A 14,319-nucleotide genomic window follows, 5' to 3' on the forward strand; every position below is an offset into this window, starting at 1 on the left:
TAAAAATAATAAAGTTTAAAAACAGATTTATAAATCAGAAATCATTGTAAATTTATTAATCCCTAAATTATTAGATAAACGCAATACAGTCTATGAAAGAATAAGTCAAGTCCTAGAACATCAAGGTATGGAGAGAAATATGTTAACAAAGTTAATGTATAAGTGGAGGGGAAAGGAGAGAGGATCTGAAGAGGTATACTAAGCTGTAGTGATACTACTGGAAAAAATGTTTCATGGTAGCAGCATTTTGACTTATCTATAAACAAGTGGGTCAGGGAACAATAAAAATATAATGAGGTTGATTGGATACAGGTGAACTTTAAAGAGCTGTAACTTTCATATTCTAAAAGGCAGTCAGCATTTAACTGGAAAAATTAAGGTACAAATTTCAGAGAGGAGAAAATTTTGACCTAGGACTTTCTCAGCAAAGGAAATTGACAGCTGTAATCAAGATTTAACTACAGAGAAAGACAAAGGCCTTAGAAAACCATAAAAACATTATTAAGTCTAAATGTAAAATAAAACCTATAATGTTCAGTTATCATTCCAAAAATAGCATGAAATGGTCTAACAAGAATGTGTGTTTGAAGGGAACCTCAACAACAGCCTCCACACTCTTTCTTCTCTCATTCTTCAAATTTTACATATCAAAATCATAGGAGGGGAAACAACACCTATCATTTTAATTGTTTCTAAGAAGTCTGTGTATGTCAGAAGCTAGTTTTGAACACAATTGTAAGAGGAGAAAGCAAAGGGGCTAGAACAGAGAAGAAAAGAAGAAAAGATACAATTAGTGTATCTTGTTTATGATACAGATTCAATAAATACTTGTCAGCTGATAGAAAAGATAAATTTAATTTTGATTTCTAGGTAATCACAAAATTCTTTCATTCTCCATCTTTAGGTAGTCTAATATCAAAAGGCATTTTAAAATCTAATAATTAGAAATGCAAAAGTCGGAGGGTGGGCCAAGGTCAATTGGAAGTAGCAGTGGTCTGCAGCTCTCACAGAGAGGAATGAAAAGAGGAAAGAAAAGAGTGAGTGTATTCTGCACCTTCAACTGAGGTATCCAGGTTCTTGCACTGGGACTGACTAGGCGAACAGCTTGACCAATGGAGAGCGAGGAAGAGCAGCAGGGTGAGGCAATGGCCTACTTGGATGCAGCATGGAGCCAGGAGAGCCCCCACCACCAGCCAAGAAAGGTGGTGAGTGATTGTGCAACCGTGCCTTGACTTGGGAAACCACGCTTCTCCCACGGATCCTTGCAACCCACAGATCAAGAGATTCCCTCACAAGCCCACGCCACCAAGGCCTAGGATCCAAAGCACAAAGCTGTGTGGAGTCTCCGCAGTATGGTCACTCAGGCACTCACGGAGACCCAGTAGTTTTGCATACTCCAGTTTCAGGAATTCATGTAAGGTAGGAGATCCCTCCATGCATTACCCTAGGAAGGGATATGAATCCAAGGGCTGAATCCAAGGAACCAGGCAGCAGTGTTCTGTGGGCTCCATTCCCACAGCACCTCACAAGACCCACTGGCTTGGAATTCCAGCTAGCCAGCGGTAGCAGGCTGGAGACTGCCTGACACAGACCGAATTTCTGGGAGGAAGGGTGGCCACCATCGCTGTGGTTGGAGTCAGCCGTGCTAGCCTGGTGGCTCTGGAAAGTCCAGGTGGTCCAGACCAGGAGTTTCCCACAATGCAGCACAGCTGCTGTGCCAGATCGTGGCCAGACTGCTTCTTTAAGTGGGACCCTGATCCATCCCTCTTCACTGGGCAAGGCCTCCCTGTGAGAATTTCAGCAACTCCAGCCAGGGTTATATGAACAAAACTCTGATGATGGAGCCTGTGGAGATGGACAACCGCTGTCTCTGTGGTTCAGCCAACAGCTTTTCCAGCCTGCTGGCTCTGGAGAGTCTGGACAGTCTGGACAAAGGGGGCTCCCCCGAGAGCACCACACCTGCTCTGCCAAAGGGCAGTCAGACATCTTCTGTAAGTGGGACCCTGATCCCATTCCTCCCAACTAGGTGAGACCTCCCAACAGGGGTCTCCAGATACCTCATAAAGGAGCGGTCAGGCCAGCAGTAAGTCAGTGTCCCCCTGGGACACAGCTCCCAGAGGAAGGGGCAGGCTGCCATCTTTGCTGTTCTGCAGCCTTCACTGGTGATACCTCCAGATGCAGGAGGAACTGAGGTGACTAGGGTCTGGAATGGACCCCCAGAAAACCACAGCAGCCCTACGGAAGAAGGGCCTGACTGTTAAAAACAGAAAGCAACAACATCAACAAAAAGGACCCCACAAAAACCCCATTCAAAGGTCAGCAACCTCAAAGGTCAAAGGTAGATAAGTCCACAAAGATGAGAAAGAATCAACGTAAAAACACTGAAAACTCAAAAAGCCAGAATGTGTCTTCTCCTCTAAATGACCACAACATCTCTCTGGCAAGGGCACAGAACTGGGCTGAGGCTGAGACAGCTGAATTGACAGAAGTAGGGTTCTGATCTTTGCTGAGCTAAAGGAACCTGTTCTAATCCAATGCAAAGAAGCTAAGAATCATGATAAAACAATACCGGAGCTGACAACCAGAATAGCTAGTTTAGAGAGGAACATAACTGACCTAATGGAGCTGAAAAACAAAAACATGAGAACTTCACAATGCAATAACAAGTATCAACAGCAGAACAGACCAAAAGGAGGAAAGAATCTCAGAGTTTGAAGACTATTTCCCGAAATAAGATGGGCAGAAAAGAATAGAGAAAAAAGAATAAAAAGGAATGAACAAAAAGTCAGAGAAATATGGGATTATGTAAAAAGACCAAACCGATGAATGATTGGGGTACCTGAAAGAGATGGGGAAAACAGAACCAAGTTGGAATACATACTTCAGGATATCATCCAGGAAAACTTCCCAACCTAGCAAGACAAGGCCAATATTCAAATTCAGGAAATCCAGAGAACCCTAGTAAGATACTCCATGAGAAGATCAACCCCAAGACACCTAATCATCAAATTCTCCAAGGTCAAAATGGAGGAAAAAAAAAATTAAGGGCAGCCAGAGAGAAAGGCCAGGTCACCTACAAAGGGAAGCCCATCAGACTACCAGAGGCCCTCTCAGCAGAAACCCTACAAGCCAGAAGAGATTGGGAGGCAACAGAAAACATTCTTAAAGAAAATAATTTCTAACCCAGAATTTCGTATCTGGCCAAACCAAGCTGCATAAGGGAAGGAGAAATAAGATCCTTTTCAGACAAGCAAATGCTGAGGGAATTCATCACCCCCAGTTCTGCCTTGCAAGAGCTCTTGAAGGAAGCGCTACATATGGAAAGGAAAAACCATTACCAGCCACTACAAAAACACAGTGAAGTACACAGACCAGTGACCCTGTGAAGCAACCACATAAACAAGTCTGCAAAATAACCAGCTAACATCATGATGACAGGATCAAATTCACACATAACAATATTAACTTTAAATGTAAATGGGCTAAATGCCTCAATTAAAAGACAGACTGGCAAGCTGGATAAAGAGTCAAGACCCATGCTGTCTTCAAGAGACCCACCTCACATGCAAAGACACATATAGGCTGAAAATAAAGGGATGAAGGAAAATTTGCCATGCAAATGGAAAACAGAAAAAAGCAGAGGTCACAATCCTACTTTCTGACAAAACGGACTTTAAACCAACAAAGATTGAAAAAGATAAAGAAAGGCATTACATATGGTAAAGGGTTTTTAATTCAACAAGAAGAGCTAACTATCCTAAATATATATGTAACCCAATACAGGAGCACCTAGATTCATAAAGCAAGTTCTTAAGAGACCAACAAAGAGACTTAGACTCCCACACAGTAATAGTGAGAGATTTTAACACCCTTCTGACAATATCAGACAGAAGATCGAGATAGAAAATTAACAAAGATATTCAGGACCTGAACTCAGTTCTGGATTAAGTGGACCTGATAGAGGTCTACAAAACTCTCCACACAAAAAACAACAGAATATACATTCTTCTGATCACCACACAACATTTACTCTAAAAGTGATCACGTAATAGTCCTCAGCAAATGCAAAAGAACTGAAATCATAACAGTCTCTCAGACCACAGAACAATCAAATTAGAACTCAAGATTAAGAAATCCACTCAAAACCACACAACTACATGGAAAATGAACAACCTGTTCCTGAATGACTCTTGGGTAAACAATGATATTAAGGCAAAAATCAAGACTTTCTTTGAAACTAATGAGAACAAAGAGACAACATATCAGAATCTCTAGGATGCAGCTAATGCAATGTTAAGAGGGAAATTTACATCACTAAATGCTGACATCACAAAGCTAGAAAGATCTCGTATTAACAACCTAACATGACAACTAAAAGAACTAGAGAACCAAGAGGAAACAAACTCCAAAGCTAGCAGAAGAACTGAAGGAGACAGAGACAAGAAAAACCCTTAAAACAAAACAACACAAACAGTAACAAAAAAGAATTCAGAAGTTTTTTTTTGTTTTTTTTTTTTTTTTTTTTTAGTTAATAAAATGGACTGCTACCTAGAATAATAAAGAAGAAAAGGGACCAGGCACAGTGGCTCACGCCTGTAATCCCAACATTATGTGAGGCCAAGGTGGGTGATCACTTGAGGACAGGAGTTCAAGACAAGTGTGGCCAACATAGTGAAACCTCGTCTCTACTAAAAATACAAACAAATTAGCTAGGCGTGGTGGCATATACCTGTAATCCCAGCTATTTGGGTGGCTGAAGCATGAGAACTGTTTGAACCCTGGAAGCAGAGGAGCTTGCAGTGAGCCAAGATTGTGCCACTGCACTAGAGCCTGGGCGACAGAGCAAGACTCTGTCTCAAAAAAAAAAAAAAAAAAAAGGAATCAAATAGACACAATCAGAAATTATCAGGAGAATACCACCAGTGACCAGAGAAATACAAACAACCATCAGATAATACTATAAACACCTCTATGTACATAAACTAGAAAATCTAGAAGAAACAGATAAAATTCTGGACACCTACACCCTCCCAAGACTGAACCAGGAAGAAAATGAATCCCTGAATAAATCAATAATTAGTTCTGAAATTGAGGAGGTAATAAATAGCCTACCAATCAATGAAAGCCCAATACCAGACAGATTCACAGCTGAATTCTACCAGAGGTACAAAGAACGGCTGGTACAATTTCTACTGAAACTATTCCAAACAATTGAAAAGGAGAGACTCCTCTCTAACTCATTTTATGAGGCCAGTGACAACCTGATACCAAAACCTAGCAGAGACACAACAAAAAAAGAGAAAACATCAGGCCAATATCCCTGATGAACGCTGATGCAAAAATCCTCAATATAAATAGTGGCAAACTGAACCCAGCAGCACATCAAAAAGCTTATCCACTAAGATCAAGTTGGCTTTATCCTCAGGAAGCAAGGTTGGTTCAACATATGCAAATCAATAAATGTAATTCATCACATAAACAGAACTAAAGACAAAAACCACATGATTATCTCAATAGATGCATAAAAGGTCTTCAATACAATTCAACATCCCCTCATGTTAAAAACTCTCAATACACTATGTATTGAAGGAACATACCTTAAAATAAAAAGGGACACATGTGACAAACCCACAGCCAATATCATACTCAATGGGCAAAAGTCTGAAGCGTTCCCTTTGAAAAGTGGCACAAGACCATGATGCTCTCTCCCACCACTCCTATTCAACATAGTATTGGAAGGTCTGGTCAGGGCAATCAGGGAAGAGAAAGAAATAAAGGGTATTCAAATAGGAAGAGAGGAAGTCAAAGTGTCTCTGTTTGCAGATGACATTATTCTATATCCAGAAAACTCCATCATTCCAGCTCAAAAGCTTCTTAAGCTGATAAGCAACTTCGGCCAAGTCCCAAGACACAAAATCAATGTGCAAAAATCGCTAGCATTCCTATACACCAACAACAGGCAAGCAGAGAGCCAAATCATGAATGGTTTCCCATTCACAATGCTACAAAAAGAATAAAATACCTAGGAATACAGCTAACAAGGGAAATGAAGGACCTCTTCAAGGAAAACCACAAACCACTGCTTAAGGCAATCGGGGAGGAAACAAATGGAAAAACACTCCATGCTCATGGATAGGAAGAATCAGTATCGTAATACCACGAAAATGGTCATACTGCCTAAAGTAATTTATGGATTCAATGCTATTCCCATTAAACTACCACTGACATTCTTTACAGAATTATGTATCTCAAAATATAGTGAAGAGTATTAAACAATTACCATCGATTCCTTCTTAGTTGCCTCTTTCCTTCTAAATAACTATGAAACAGGCAAAACATAAATGTTGTTGCCTCTTTCCTTCTGTATTTCCTTCTTTCATGTTTGTTGGCCGCATGTATGTCTTCTTTTGACAGTGTCTGTTTATCTCCTTTGCCCACTTTTTAATGGGGTGTTTAGAAGGAAAGAGGCAACTAAGAAGGAATTAATATCCTGTTATCTCTGCATTCACTTTGTCTAATTAGTCTTCATTTCTTCCCCCTGACTTGGTGAGGTCTCTGCCCTATTTACCTCCACTTTACTAAGTGCCCAACAACAGGGAATGAATAAAATAAAATATTTCTTAAAGCAGTTTAAATAGTCACTTCCATGAAGTCTTAAAAACATAGACTGGACTGTTTTCTTCAGGGTGGGAGAGGCTGAAGAAACACAAAAAACTTGCAAAAAGAAAATGCAAAGAACGTGTCTATCCTTTTTTGACTTTAGCAGCATGACTATATTCATTCAACAAATACTTATGGAGTGACTCTGTCAAGCAACACAATTCTTACTTTCCATTTTCAAATACCTGCTACTACTAAATGCAATTAAAATCAAAGTGGCTATATTTCTAATTGTTAAGTAATCTTTTTCCTCCTCCCATGATCCTGTCAGCCCTACGACATATTAGCTTTCTAGAAAATTGTACAGGTTCATCCCCAGGATGGATGAATTGATTTGTGTGCCAGTCCATGTTTCTTTATTGGACACGTTTAATATGCCAAATATACCTGTGAACAGGTGGCCTCTGTTTCCTGGGTGCCTCACATCCCTACAAGAGAAGAGACTCCTGCCAGTCAATGTAGACCCCTCCCTTTACTGTCTCGGTATGAGGGGAAATCAGAAAATCCACTTTGACCTTAGATCCAAAAGATATCATCCACTTCAGCTTCATCAATAATTAAGCTAATATTTTAAATCTTACCTTATACCTGTGTCCATTTCTCAACTGGTTAAAAATTTATAGAGAAGAGGTAGGTAATGGTAATGCCCACGTCAAAATACCAATCAGAAAATATAAAAGTCTGGATCAAGTTAAATAAGTAAGAGATTAAACAAAACAGAATAGCATACCCCCTGACCCCCACCCCCTTCTTTCCCTTTACTAAGTCAATAAGACAGCTAGAGATGCCAAGAATTCCAGTTCATAACAGTTCTAAGTTTGGGCTTTCCTGTCATCTTATCACAGAGGGTAGGTAGTTTGGTGGCTTGGCGTGATAAATATAATGTAACCCCTATAGGCAAATTTTAAAATTTCAGCTAGAAGTTATGGTTTTCTTAACCTGATCAATGGAGCAACATGAAATCTTTAGGTAAAAATTTTAAGTTATGTAAACCTACTTAATTCTAAAAAACATTATGAAACAGCTTACAGAGGCAAACAACAAAATTTATATCAACTTAAAATCTTCTACTCTTTTATTACGGTATAGTGATCTCCTGCCCTAGTTTAGATACCACAGTGTTTTCAAGTTCATGTTTTTATATGCCTCCCACACCTAGCCATGGAAGTACTAAAAAATATTGAGAAGTCTCAAAAAAAAAAGAAGACTACGGTTCCCAAATAACTACATAAAAATCCCTTTCTATAATGACCCCTATTTGTCACTTCCTTTCCCATCAAACATTCATATTGGAGGCCCATGGTCAACTTCCGATAATCAAAACACAAACATTCATACATTCTGCTTTTTTATTTGCCTATTTGACTTTCCTTCAAATTCTATTATCTAAAACAATTTCCTTAAATTATACTCAATCCAAGGAATCACTGCAAAACCATTTGCAGTAAATTTGCCAAAACTTATAGCACTTTTGTAAACATAACCAAATCTTTTTTTTCCCCTAAAAAAAATCTAATTTCTTCTTCCTGCATAATTTTCTTTAGCGCTTTACCTCTGTTACATATTTTGGTTATTTACTGAGGTCTAAAGCTATCAGAAAACCTACACGTTCTGGATACGGAAAACATTTTTCCTCCTTGTTTCATACCATTTCCTCTGAGGCCTGTTTGTTTTTATCACTGTAGGTCTATCCAATCCCACTGTTTTCTCTTAACTCTACTTCTCTCTAGCTGCCCATTCAGTGTCTTGGAACCAATACTGGACAGCTTTGATGTACAACCTTCATATATTTCTTCAACTATTTTTATGAAAGCTACAACTCCATAAACATTCCAGACCTATCAGTTAACCACAACTTCTGATTTAACTTCAACTACCTTCTAATGTGGAAGTGTTCCAATTTTATACAGATAAGTAAAACTAAAAATCGAAGTCCAAGGAAAAAACATCAACATACAGAATGTCTGACATTTGGTTCATTTTAAAGCACTTATGAAGTTCAGTTGGCATAAAATTGAAACGATGCCCTTTCGTTTTAAGTTGGTAAGAAAAATATATTCTCTATATATCATTTACTCCTTTGAGAGAAGCAACCCGATACATACCTCTGTAGAAAATGTTTCTTCTGGATTTATCCAAATAACAGAATAAATCCTCATTATTTTATTATTTTTTAAAATAAGATTAAAATGTGCCTTACAGACACCACTGACTCAGTATGCCAAATGGCTTAAGATTTAACTAGGTCATTTGCTGAAATTTTAAACTGAGTAAGAGGCTGTAGTTACCTCTTTTTGTAGATGAAGTTTGAAGCAACTGTTTGGCTTTGAGGGAAGTGCGAGGCAAATTTTTCAGCCTTTGCGAAGCTGTTGAAAAATAAGGAACTGTAATATTTGCCTGGAAGTACAAGATAAAGGCTATAGCGTCTATAAACTTGAATGTTTTAATACAAACTTAAAAATTTATCAAAGAACAGAAGCCATAAGGTGCAAATATGTTAGAATCCTAGAAGCAAAAGAATTTTAAAGTGATGCTTAGTGCATTAAGTTGGAAAGAAAAGGGGAAAGAACATAAACTTTAAAAGAGTTTCTTACAGATGAGAAAATCTCCAATATGTCAATTGGTCAAAATATCAAAGAGAAAACAAACCACCACAAACATGCTAGGGATACAAGGAATACAAAGATAAAAGTGATGAACACAAGCACACAGTATAAAGTGCAGCACCTGTTTAACGCAAAAAAAGCAGATTTTGGCAAAGCAGTTATTGTTAGATGAATTACCCTAATGTGAAACCATAATCTGCATACTCAAAAAGGAGAAGAAAACTCAGAACCCAGCAGGTCCTTGGGGAGTCACAATCTAGTAGCATTAATATGTTCAATATCATCTTATAGAGTACAACTAATACAACTAATTTTTTACCTCAGACTTTGGATATCTAACCACCATATCTAAGCTGTGCACATATGTATGCAGGTGGGGAGCACTGTATGTAATGTTGGTGTGGGTTGGGGGATTTGGAGGAGTCAGACCATCTACCTTTTAAAGTTTTCCATGAGGAAAGCTAAGCTTTCTTCCAAACTCCTAATCTATTAACTGCACTGAAACTCAAAATTAGCAGGTAAGCAGCAGCTCAGGGGCATCCAAGATAAAGTGGTTCCAATTTCCCCAATATACAGTTACTATGGCTCTAACAGACTAATGAGTCTCACACCTACCAGTGTATTTAAGTGGTTCTAAAATATTTTAGTTACTCTACTGAAAGTCAGATTTCATATACCTTTAGTGTTTATATGCAAAAAAAGAGAGCTCTCGTCACTCTAAATCTAGGCAGATTGCATAAACGTTATTGGGCTGATAAAAGGATACTTGATACATTATCAGAAAGAAGTAAGATTTCTTGGCCAGGTGAGGTGGTTCATGCCTATAATCCCAGCACTTAGAGGCCTTCGGGAGGCCAAGGCAGGAAGATTCGCTTGAGCCCAGCCTGGGCAGCACAGGGAGACTCTGTCTACACACACACACCCGCAGACACACACACACATAAATAAGCCAGGCATGGTGCTGTGCCTGTGGTCCCAACTATTCGGGAGGCTGAGGTGGGAGGAGTGCTTGAGCCCAGGAGGTTGAGGCTGCAGTGAGCTGTGATTGCACCACTGCACTCCATTCAGCATGGTCGATGAAGGTTCTGCCATAATTTTTGTATTAATGTTTGTATTTTTAGTAGAGACAGAGTTTCACCATATTGACCAGGCTGGTCTGGAACTCTTGACCTCAAGTGATCCACCTGCCTTGGCATCCCGAAGTGCTAGAATTACATGAGCCACTGCGCCCAGCCAATGAGTTATCTTACTTCTATTGCACAAAAATACAGGTTACTATCAGAGTATTTTTCATCTACATATATATTCATACATGTTTTCAACCATTTATATTTTTATTCATCCACTCACTTGTTCCTGTTTTTCATTCATTCAAATAGTTTAGTATCTGCTTTATTCCAGGTACTGTTTTAGGTATAATGTATTCAGTAGGCAACTAGATGGATACAGTTCCTACTCTCATGAAACTAATATTCTAGGAAAAGGGAGATAGACAATGAGGCAGTAAAATATACAGCCTGCCAGATAGTGATAGCTGCTAAGGAGAAAATTAAGTAGAAAAGAGGGACAGGAAGTAGGCGATTTAAGTTGCAATTACAAATACAGTGATCAGGAAAGATTTCCCTAAGATGACATTTGCATAGCAATCTGAAAAAAGATAGGAAGTAAGCTACATAGATATGTGGGGGAAAGCATTCCAGATAGAGGGAAAAAGATACTGAGATAGGACCATGCCTTCTATGTTTGAAGAACAGAACGTAGGCCAGTTGTTGGGTGGCATAAATGAGGGCAAAATGTAACCAATTGAACGTACACTACAGTTCACACCACAGTCCACACTATTAACCATTAAAAAAGTTTATTAAGGATTCAATATTAAATAATGTCTATAATGAACTTGTCTGGAAAGATCCTATTTGAATTAATAGCTACGGTGACTCCAATGGACCCTACCCCTATTTATCCCTCAAGTTTCATGTATGATTGTAATTAACAACGGTTATCTACAGACAAGCAAAAACTGAACTGGGAATCTGAAGAATCAGATTACACACAGAACCAGGCAGTAAACTCTAAATTCACTTGATACAGAAAGAATGAAATGAATCATTTTCCTAAAATACCACAGTCATATAACATTACTCAAATAATAAAAATCCAATGTTATTCTGAATTATCTTAATTTGATCAGTTTTCTAAGACAAAATCATTTTTAAATGACAAAGTGTAGTAGTTTAAGTGAAACTTCGAATTTTTCTAATAATAGAGTTCAGTGTGGTAGCTGTTTGAAAATATTTATGGTTTAAAACTTTCCTTGGTTATTTTTATATTTACATAATTCCACTTCAGCAATACCCTACTGTGAGAAGCAAAGATGCTAGTGCAAAACAATTACTGTTTCATGCCACCATTATAATGTCTTCCTCCACAAACCAGCTCCTTAAAAAAATCTCTTTTCTGTTAAAACACCATTGTCCAAGTCATTCTACCTCAAATTTTTCTTATTTTAAATTCCATTTATTAATCTCTGGTCATTTCTTAAATCTATCGCTTCCTTTACATTCCTGTTGTCTCCTAAATAACCAAATTCAGGCCTTCATCACACCCTATTTCTTGATTCCAATCGGTGTTTTTGTGGTTTCCCTATATTTAATCCTTTTCACTCTATTCATGTACATCAAGGGAAGGGTGGTGAAAGTGCTGCTCACCTCCCCAAGAGCAGGCAATAAGTGGCTGTATTGCCTGTAGGCAATTCAGAAACAAAAATAAAAGCAAGTTGGTCTGCTTTCTATTACCATCATGTCCCAGTAATAACAAACATCAGTTATAAAAGCACTCCTCCCTGAAAAAAAAGTTGGTCTAAGCTATAAACAACTGTTGAGTTTTAATAACATATATGTAAGCTTTAAATAAGCACATTTTATGACTTATACTTTAATAAATACCATACTTCATTTAAGAGTTAATTAGGAAAGCTCCCAATTACAGTCTTCTACTTATAGTCTCCCCTGATACAGGTGGATTTGGCTATACATGTTCCTTTCAAGAGAAAGTTGGTAGCAATCTGAAATTATTCAAGCTCACTTCAGCGAAGTGTGTGCCTCCAACCCTGTGGTACAATATATTATTATATTTAAGCACATTAGAAATAAACAATGGTACAGTGATTTTTAAAGAAAATGAAAGGATTTGGAGTTGCCTCAATTCTGTCATTATATGGGATTTTGAGCTTGTGTTTAAAATATTTTAACTGCCAAGACATTGAAAAATCATTAGACCTCATCCCTCAAAACCAAAGGCATGGAAAGTATGGCAATTTCTGGAATTTACAGGAGAATGGAATTTTAAGATTCTCTGCTGAACTTATCCTTATGTTGAAGATTTTCTCTGTGTAGCAGTTGCTTCATGAAAAAAACTTTCAAAATTAAAATTTAAAGATAGTGTTCTTCCATCAAGAGTAGAGACAGATTCAATGTTGAAAGATCAATTCTGAAGAACTTATTAAGTTTTCAAAAACGAAAGCTATACTATTCACCACTATGACAGATCAATATATAAAAACATTTTTCCTTCTTAAAAAAAGATCAACGTAACTTCAAATTATTAACCAACTGTCTTTTTTGTATTATAATGGTGATTTTATTATTTATTTTTTACTGACAGTTATAAAATACAATTTCAATGGAAGAATATTTTCACTGTCTGCATTTTTTCCTGGCCATTAGTACTATAATTCATTTCATTTCATGGTAACTGAAAATGATTTTTCATATACAGGAGGATGTTAAAAATTAGCTTCTCTAGGTGCCAAATACTAAGCAAGCATAGCCTCTGTGAGTGAAGATTAATTATTACTAGGTAAAATATCCCATTGTCCCATATCCTCATTTTTGTTTAAATCTTTTATTGCTTACAAGTTTTGATTCAGAGTCATCTGGGAGGCCGAGGTGGGAGGACTACTTAAGATGAAGAGTTCGAGACCAGCCTAGCCAACATGGTGAAACCCCGTCTCTACTAAAAATACAAAAAATTAGCTGGGCGTGGTGGTGTGCACCTGTAATCCCACCTACTGAGAGGGAGGCTGAGGCAGGGGAATTGCTGGAACCCAGGAGGCGGAGGTTGCAGTGAGCTGAGATCATACCGCTGCGTTCCAGACTGAGAGACAGAGTCTCAAAAAAAAAAAAAAAAAAATTCATCCAGATCTCATCACACTCACTCCCTTACTGCTGTGTCTTCAGATCTTAATTTCTTGCCTAGATTATGCAATAATAGCCTAAGTGGTTTCTAGTCTCACTTCACTGAATCTATTCTCCACATTGATATCAGAGTGAACTTTCTAAGAAACCACCTTGATTTAAAACCTACTATAGCTCCTCCCACTTGGAGGATGAAATTCAAATCCTATGATATTTTAATACTGCTACAGCCTGTCTTCTCTCTACAGCTATCATCCCTCATGGGATGCTGTACCCACTCCCTTACCCATCATACACCCTACACTTTAGTTATACAAAACCACTATGTTCAGGCTGCCATTCTCAAGACTTTTCATTACTGATTCCAATGTTGGGAAAATCTATACCTCCTTTCTTTGTTGGGCAACTCATATAAGCTCCTCCTGGGCTAGCTGAAATATCTTTTAACATCTTTCCTGAAAATCCCATCACACTGCTGAATTTAATGCCTCTCCTCTGTTCCCACAGAGGTTCCTGCCTAACACTCCCTGCTATTGGAAGGCATGGGCTGTTTTATTAACATTTATATTCCCAGCGCTGGAAATATAACGTATACCCAATAATATCGACTGAATAATTAAGGAACACATAAGTGACTGACCACTGGATAAAATCCAGAACTCTATACTAAGCATTCAAGGTCCACCATGGTCAGGGTCTAACCCACTGGTTCTCAAACTTGAACATGCCCCCAGAATCAGCTGAGATGCTTCTAAAATATAGAATCTGGGTCCCTATCCCAAGTGCATTCAATCAAAATTTCCAGGGGGAAAGGCCTGAAAAACTACTTTTATAAAGTGTCCTTGTGATTAGATAAC

The 14,319-nt window shown here is 38.1% G+C and overlaps 1 protein-coding gene across 2 annotated transcripts in view; it reads right to left on the bottom strand.

Annotated features, from left to right (window-relative positions):
* Positions 1–14,319, bottom strand: part of SLAIN2 (SLAIN motif family member 2) — a 77,637-nt gene that overhangs the window by 16,194 nt on the left and 47,124 nt on the right. The window contains exon 7 of one of the 2 annotated variants that reach the window (XM_038008549.2): positions 8,949–9,026. The exons of the other annotated variant lie outside the window; for it this stretch is intronic. Within the exon in view, the coding sequence (XP_037864477.1) occupies positions 8,949–9,026 (78 nt within the window). The remainder of the gene's footprint in view (positions 1–8,948; positions 9,027–14,319) is intronic. 2 annotated transcript variants of the gene reach the window in all.

The sequence above is a fragment of the Chlorocebus sabaeus genome, chromosome 27 (genome assembly GCF_047675955.1).
Source record: "Chlorocebus sabaeus isolate Y175 chromosome 27, mChlSab1.0.hap1, whole genome shotgun sequence".
Classification (NCBI taxonomy): Eukaryota; Metazoa; Chordata; class Mammalia; order Primates; family Cercopithecidae; genus Chlorocebus; species Chlorocebus sabaeus.